General features: G+C 39.6%; 1 protein-coding gene across 1 annotated transcript; it reads right to left on the bottom strand.

Annotated features, from left to right (window-relative positions):
- Positions 1–3,006: 3,006 nt before the first annotated feature.
- Positions 3,007–6,378, bottom strand: LOC119918723. The gene is made up of 4 exons (XM_038739452.1): positions 6,247–6,378; positions 5,344–5,432; positions 5,027–5,253; positions 3,007–3,726 (listed from the first exon to the last, which is right to left on the bottom strand). The coding sequence occupies exons 1-4, from the start codon at positions 6,319–6,321 to the stop codon at positions 3,401–3,403; spliced, it is 717 nt and encodes a 238-aa protein (XP_038595380.1). The 5' UTR covers positions 6,322–6,378; the 3' UTR covers positions 3,007–3,400.
- Positions 6,379–7,810: the final 1,432 nt, after the last annotated feature.

Below are 7,810 nucleotides of genomic sequence, written 5' to 3'. Positions count from 1 at the left end.
AAGAAATACATCGTTGTGATGTAGGAAAATCTCTGTACAACAATGGAAACATGGTTTTCTACTACAAAGAGGCCAGAAACAAACATCTGTACACTTTCTAGTCACCTAATACATTTATCAATATCATTATATGATGCTATAGATGGTGGGGGAAACAGTTTGAAGGTTAAAGGTTGAGCTGATATGGTGAATGTCGCCCTCCTGTGGTGAAAGAAACGTAACTTTCCTACATGACAATCCTGGAATATTATTTTTCATACTTATGGGCCCTGAAGTTGGCCTCGTGCAATTTGACAAGAAACACCTGCTGTAACACCTTTTAAAAACAGACATTAATGCCACCACATTTCTTCTTCAGGTCAAAAGACACTGAGACGTCCGAAGGAGAAATTTGGTTGAGAAGTAGAAGAAATGCAGCCATTGATTCAACAGCACTTCAGCAGCAAGTCCTGCTTCACATAAAAATAGACATTTAATGCTTTTGAAACAACAGTTATATGTAACCTGGCCAGTGGCTGCAAGATGATTTACTTGATAGGAAATACACAGATTGATAGTTGATACTTGACCTACAGTAGCCAAAAGGTCCAATTTAGTAGCCATTGTGGAGCTTTCCATTCATCACATCACACATGAAGATGGAATTTAAAGGTTTTTAGTAATTGTAGGAGTTTAAATGTCCTCCCTTCTCTTCTTTAAAGAATAAACAAATTCTGCTGCAGAAAATACCAGTAAATTTTTCCCTTCCTTTTTCTTCTTATAATACTTTTTTAAAAACTGGGTTAAGAAGGAAAAAAAATATTCCTTTTTGGTGAAACTGCTCATTTGGCTTCATTTTAAGGAAACCTCTGGCCTTTGACAAACAAACTTGTCAACCAACTTTGGCCCAGTTTTAATCTTTTGATATGAAAATCACATCCAGAGGAACTCCTATGTGATAGAGCAGGGGTTATCAAAGTGTGAGACTGTGGGCCTCCCCTCGGACCAAGATTAGAAAACCGTGCCCGCCTTTTAGATTAATTCAATTGCTGCATGTATATGCAATCATGTAGCAGCTACTGTAGTTAAAATAGCCTAAAATTGACATAATTTTTATATACAAAATAATTTGTATATACAAAACTGGGCTGATTCCAGCAGCTGGCAAACATCTGTGTGTTTATGTGATTGATTACATATTCCAGGCGTATCGAAGTGATACAGTCATAACTGCCATGGCGTGGCGTTCAATGAGTAAAGTTTGGGTATATCACATGACCACTTCAGAAGGTAAAACAGATACGAATATATTACTACATTAACCTGGTGCTTTGTCCATCATGAAAAATAAACTGTGCATCTTGCACTGTGAGCTCAGGCATCGTGGAGTGTTGTGAACACACTCTTACTTGTGGTCTCATCTAATGCTGGGGAGGAGAAGCAGGTCCAGCCTGATCCTCCGATAGTCTACAGAAAACCTTCATGGGCCACCTCCTTCAGAGGATCCAGCATCTCAACTCGAACACAGCTAACTAAAGTGCCATAAATGCAAATGAGTTAATACTAAAATCACACCACATGTACTTCACAGTGAGCATTCATTTGGTGATTTGCAGGTCAAAAGACGTCTAGGTTAAAACAAGGCTAACTTCGCTTTTTAAATATTTTTAGACGTTATGTCAAACCATATTTTTATTTTTAGACATCCAAGTTGTATATAACTATAAAACTAGTTTCCGACAAGGCTCTGTTTGCGATCTCTTAAGTCATAGTGAGAGTCAACTTTAATATATCCTAAGTCACTCAAAGATTGAAATGTGATCAGAGCGTAAGTTTAAGTTTTGCCTCGTCTACAATCCTTTTAACAATGTTACAGTACTGTAAAATATTTTTCCATCCACTGGTGATTAAAACTACACGTTGAAAATGAGGATGTTCTTGTTGTTATACGGCAAAGACACACTATGAAAACTAAGCATTATCTGCATAAAGAACTGACTTGAGGACCATAGTTAAATTAAATCTACATGGAGAAAGAAAAACTAAAAGATGAAAAAACCACATTTAGCTCAGATTTAAAGTAGATTTCTAGACATCATTTGAACTGCAAATCACCAAATCAGCACTTACTGAGTTTAATTTCTGGCTCTGATCTTTGCATTGCTAAGATGTCTTCAGGTGTCAATCCTTCTAGCTGAACATTGGATAGTTGATCGTTGAATTGTAGATTACAGTTACAGGTGAATGCTGGTTACAGAAAACAACAAAAACCAAAAGGATTCTGGTGTGGTATCAGTATAGATTAAAAAAAGTGTTAGTCCATGCAGCTATAGTTACATAGTTATGCAGTTCTAGGTAGTAAAGACGGAGGTTGTGTGTGTAAAATCATGAATACATTATGTACATTGTAAATATTACTGCATCCACTTCCACATAATCTCAGACACATTCATTTAGTCTCTTCCTTCATTTACTGATGTCGAGTTTTTGTGTATTTCTGACATTTCCTTCTCCATTCGCTGGTTTGTTTTCCTCATGCTTTCTGTTTCCCAATGACACATTCATTCACATGCTGCTGTTACAGGGGTGCCAGAAAAGTGGGAACTTCCAAGTGAGAAAATCTGCAACAGTCGGAAATTTAGGATTCCATGTTTATAATCCTAGAAATTGGATCTTAACATCCCTTTTAAAACAGCTTCAAAATAATTTTGATGGTACACCGACTTGTAATAGGGAAAATGGCGTCTTTGTCCCCTAACCCGGAGCACCTGGTATTGCACTATGTAGCGGGAAACCTTTTGCGACAATGGCATAATGGTTTATTGCATCAACATGACTCTTCGGCAAGCAAACTATAAGAAGCAGCAAAGAGTATATATAGGCTATATAATACAATGTGAGCTCTGTAGAAGAAGCTAACTCGGTATTCTCAGGATGGATATTATGGCAGAGGCTGCAAAGAGACCGAAGAAGATGTTGTCAGAGGAAGAGGAAGTGAGAGCGTCAACGAGCAAAAGCGTAGAAGAGTAAACATCAGACTGGTTTATACTTGTTGGCCGGAGATAACAGAGCTGAAAGGAGGAAACTCCGAGCTGGCCTTCTTTCTGTTGGAGTAGCAAGTCTGTCTTGTGTTGTCAAACTCGCTTGATGCTTGGCTGTGTTGGCAAAGTTGTAAGTGATGTAATCATAACATATGCACATGTACAGCTGTCCTCATTTACCACAGCGTGGAACTTTGAAATGTTGGGGGCGTCAAATCCCAATTCACGCCAAATCTTCCACAATGCTGGTTTAAATCAACAGTTGTCTTTTAAATGTAACATGTTCTTTACCAGTTTTCTGGGGATTTCTGACCTCTGACAGCAAACACACACAAAACCACACTCTTTTCCCTCCATGTTCCTCTTCTTCTCGCCCTTCATCATACCATCGTCTCCGAGCTCGACGCTTTCCCAGTGAAGAAGTCCCAGAAATTAGCAACTGGTGATGGTTTGCTCTCCTCCTGCGGAGTCTGTCTCACCCAGATGCTGCTCTCTGTCGACCCGCTCAGAGTGGAGCAGCTGCCGCTGCCGCCGCTCAGGTTGAAGCTCAGCGCAGAGCCCAGCGGGCCCCTGCGGTCCTGTGTGTCGGGGTCCTGACCGTGGAGTCTGGATGTGGAAGACGAAGAGGGCTGGGCCAGGCTGAGCAGGTTGTGATGGGAGTGGAACTGTCGCATGTAGCGGATGGATTTACCTGAGGGCGCCTCACCTGTAGGATTGAAAGAGGAAAATGTTCAAACCTGTACTTTTCATGCTCAAGTGCCTTTGAGCAAACCTCTTAATCCCCTTCTAATCTTCTAAAAATCTATTTTAAAGATTAAATGTTTCACAAATTCTCACACTTTTCTAAAAACCCTTTCTAAAAATAGATTTTTATATAAAAAAAGGACTGTGGTTAGTTAAATGAAGATCAACATTTAACAAAATGTATTATGTAGAAACATAAACTGCTTAATGTTAAATGTGATTTTTGTGCCAAATCAGCCTCTCCAGCTTCTGTCGCAGCTAGGTGGTGCTGTGGCCACATTTATAATCCCAGCAGCACTCTCACGTTTTCAAACATCAGTTTGAATTGTTATATTGTTGTTTTTATTCACACAAACATGTACATTTTCTGTTAAATTTGCGTAAGTGTACTGTAGTTAGTCGTTAACAGTGAACAAAGAAAGAGTCTTAAATGTTTTCATTCGTTGGATGTTGATAATTAGTTTTCTTAAATGTTATTTAACTGGAACATGTGTTTCAAAATCTCCATTTTCCTTATAATTGGTACCGAATTACATCATGCTTTACTGAAAACCTCAGAGGAAATATTAAGAAAGAGGAGCATTACCTCATACATACACAATCCTGGTGGGAAAAGAGAGCGATTACGTCAGGAGTTAGCTACAACCCTGTTTGCAATCACTGTGTTTTCACATAAAGGATGTTGCTCCTCATTTGCCATAACTTTTATGATAAAGGATAATAAATTTTTTCCACTTCTCCCACCATGTGACTGAACCACAAAACTCTAAAACTCTTCCTGCTGCAGTGCAGTCCAACTGGTTCCCTTCGCATCTCACGCTCACTATCTCCAAATTAAAGTGGGAAACTGTTGTTACGATCAGGGTTTTAGAAATGCTAAGGTCATATGTCCAAACATGCATACAGTTCTCTGTTCCTTTGGATATTTTTTTTCTATATTTTTTTTCAACGGCGTTATTTATTGTTGGATCTCAGAGTTTCCACATGGTCTAACATCTGTTTTCTAACAGCTTGTCTAAGTTGTTTAATTGTATTTACATTAATAATATTATTATTTATATTTATGAACTTTTTTTCTTCTTAATATTGTTTTCATGGCCTGAAAACAAATGCTTTTACAAAGGAACAAAGTCAATAACAAGTATTTATATCAGCCTTTAAAAAAAAAAAATATTAAATTAAAAATGCCAGTTACACTTCAGGTCCCAAATTCAGAGAGAGAGCAGCCTTGAACAGATGACACAACACCACCAGACGAGTACCGTATCTCGTTTCCTGTCGCTTCCTGTTCTGGTTCAGCTTAAGCACGTTGAGGAAGATCTCGCTGGTCAGGCTTCCCTCTCCACCACTACCGTCGGGTGGGAAAAGCGGCGAGGGGGGCTCAAGTGGGGACAAACTCCCGCTGGAGGCTCCCACAGAGTCCAGAGACACCCCTGTATCCCGACGACCCCCTGACTCACTGCTGCTCTCCACCGTCAGATGGCTGCCGCTATGAAGGGATAAAAGAAATAAACACGGTTGATCACAGATAGACAAGGCAGTCAAGCCACTTGGGAACTTAATTGGTTATCGTGGTTACCTGAGTTTCCTACGCAGCAGATAGTCGATGATGTCTGGGTCTGTCTGGATCAGACTCATCAGGACCTCCTGCTGCAGCTCTGCAGAAACCTGGAGAGAACGCAGAGGAGCATTAGAGGACAGTAAAAAAATTTACTTTTTACTTTACTTTTCACACTTTTGTTTATGTTGTTATGCATTTCATCATTTTTTCCTCTTTGACTGATTAACTGTTAATACAGATGCATCTCTCTGGTGGAAAAGTTCGTTGTGAGCACCTGAACCAGATTGAGAGATTAAAGGCTCAGGAAACCTGTGCAGGTGTTTTAAGTTAACTAGCCGATTAGAGCTCTTCTCAGGTCGACATTTCTGTATTATAAATTATTTTATTCTAAAATTCAAATGGAGAAACTGGAGTTTTGATGTCCATAATCATCAAGATTAAAACAAGGCTTGAACTATTTCACTTTGTTTAATCTTTTTGAGTTAAATTACAGAAAAAATAATAGCTGAGATATATATATATATATATATATATTATATATTTTTTGAGATGCACCTGTATTTTAATAAATGTACACTTACTTTAAACTAAACTTACTCTAAATTCAATGTTTTAAATGAAAATACAACATGCAAAAATACTCTATTAAAAGGTAAAACATTCACACGATTAGCATAACTGGACATTGTTTTGAAAGAAGTATTGCTGTCGAGTGTTTCAGTGCTTTGAGCACCAGCAATAACATTTAATTCATCTGTTTGCATGGCTAGATACCAATTGGGTGAACTGGCCCTTTAATACTAGTAACACCTTTGAGAATAATTAGTTGTTTATAGGTAAAGTAGGCAGCGTGTTTTGAAAGATTCCAGAAAAAAAGTGCAATGACAAGATTTGAAGGCTGAATATGCCTATCTGCCGTACCGTGAAGAGCCTCCTGTAGTTCTGTATGAGCACCAGGGTCACGCTGATGATCGCCGTGCTGTCCTCGATCCCCATAGCGTAGATTTGAGGACTCGCATCTCCTCCTTCCCTCTGCAGCAGGTTTGGCCCAAAGATCACGCCAGGTTCGCAGCTGTCATCTTGTTACCGGGGATCTGAACGGAGAGGAGAAATAGAAAGACAATGTGGATAATCGACCTTTCGAGGTGAAGGGCAGAGGTAGATAATGTGAAATAGTTAATTGCTCAGGCTATTTAAAATATGTTGAGTTCAATTAGCTGTTCAAATCATACACCATTTTTTTGTCATTGGCTCTCAACCAGTGGTCACAACTTAACTCTCAGGGCCACTATATATCGCACTATAAAACTAGGGGGTACAAGAGCAGATAAATAAAGATCAAAACTGGGGCAGAATAGTTCCTGGTAAAGCTCTTAAAGATGCTGCATCCTAAACTTCCCATAATGCAACTCACTAGCATTTTTAGTTTGTTAAACAGGCCTTTTTCTCGTTGTGAGCAGTCACCGACCTACCTCCTCGTCATTTGTTCCAATGCTGTCCTGGGCGAAGCTCTGCACAGTGTGTAGCAGGCTGAGGGTCGCAGCAGGGTGTCACAGTTACAGGGAGGGAGCAGGTAGAGGAGGTGCTGCAAGTACTGAATCGGTGCTCCCCTCAGCACTACATAAGGCACAGAGAGGCCGGTTAGTACAGGTTACAGCTGCTTAGTCAATTCTGTGTGTGTGTGTGTGTGTGTGTGTGTGTTTGCGTACGGTTGGCGTGCAGGAAGGCAGGGTAGAGCTCTCTGGGCAGCAGAGGATCAGGCATGTCTCTGAGAAACTCTTTGAGCAGCGCCGCCACGTCATGGACGCTCTGCTCCTCATCCAGCTGGACGTCCACCTACATCGAAGTCCTCCCTCAGCTGAGTAGCACACAAACACACAGAGAGGACAAACAGGGGTCACTCTCTCCGATGGACACGATTTCTCAAAAACAGGATGTCACACATCATCAGCTTTTCACTTGAAGATTATTTTTATAATTCAGTGTACAGTACAGACTGACAGGAAACACCAGGCAGTGGGAAAATTCACATGAGCTCCCCCAATCGTATTATTGATCTGTGCTACTCAGACATCAGTGGATTATGATATAAGTATTTTGTTGGTTTTCCTACTCGTCCTGAGCAGTGTTGGAATGTAATTAAGTCTACTAGTCTAATCTACTTCAAGCCTGTACTTAGGTACAAATTTGTACGTGTTTACTTGAGTATTCACTTTATGCAACTTATAACTTCTACTCCACTATCTTTTATATTGTAATTTTTATTCTACATTTGTCTGACAGTTTTAGTTACTAGTTACTTTTCAGATTTCATACCCTTCCTGTTCAGTGAAAACCATGCACCTTATTCATATATAAATACCCCTTTTTAAGTAAATAAACTATTTAAAGCCCCCTTTGGTTCAGCTGGAAAATTCATCACAAGCTGAAAACAGGCTGTTCTCACATATGATGTTACTGTAACTACTCAACTGGATATAAAGAA

Source organism: Micropterus salmoides, unplaced genomic scaffold (genome assembly GCF_014851395.1).
Source record: "Micropterus salmoides isolate LMB-PRFRI ecotype aquatic unplaced genomic scaffold, ASM1485139v1 Ms_hic_scaffold_2389, whole genome shotgun sequence".
NCBI lineage: Eukaryota > Metazoa > Chordata > Actinopteri > Centrarchiformes > Centrarchidae > Micropterus > Micropterus salmoides.
This window is presented reverse-complemented; position numbering and strand designations above follow the sequence as displayed.

What these genes read in the sequence shown, in the direction of transcription:
- LOC119918723 (XM_038739452.1), bottom strand. Translation starts at nt 6,321, where the DNA reads ATGGGGATCGAGGACAGCACGGCGATCATCAGCGTGACCCTGGTGCTC. An exon ending in ACTACAGGAGGCTCTTCACG is followed by an intron (nt 5,433 to 6,246) that starts GTACGGCAGATA and finishes CGTTCTCTCCAG; the next exon opens with GTTTCTGCAGAGCTGCAGCA. An exon ending in CTGCTGCGTAGGAAACTCAG is followed by an intron (nt 5,254 to 5,343) that starts GTAACCACGATA and finishes ATCCCTTCATAG; the next exon opens with CGGCAGCCATCTGACGGTGG.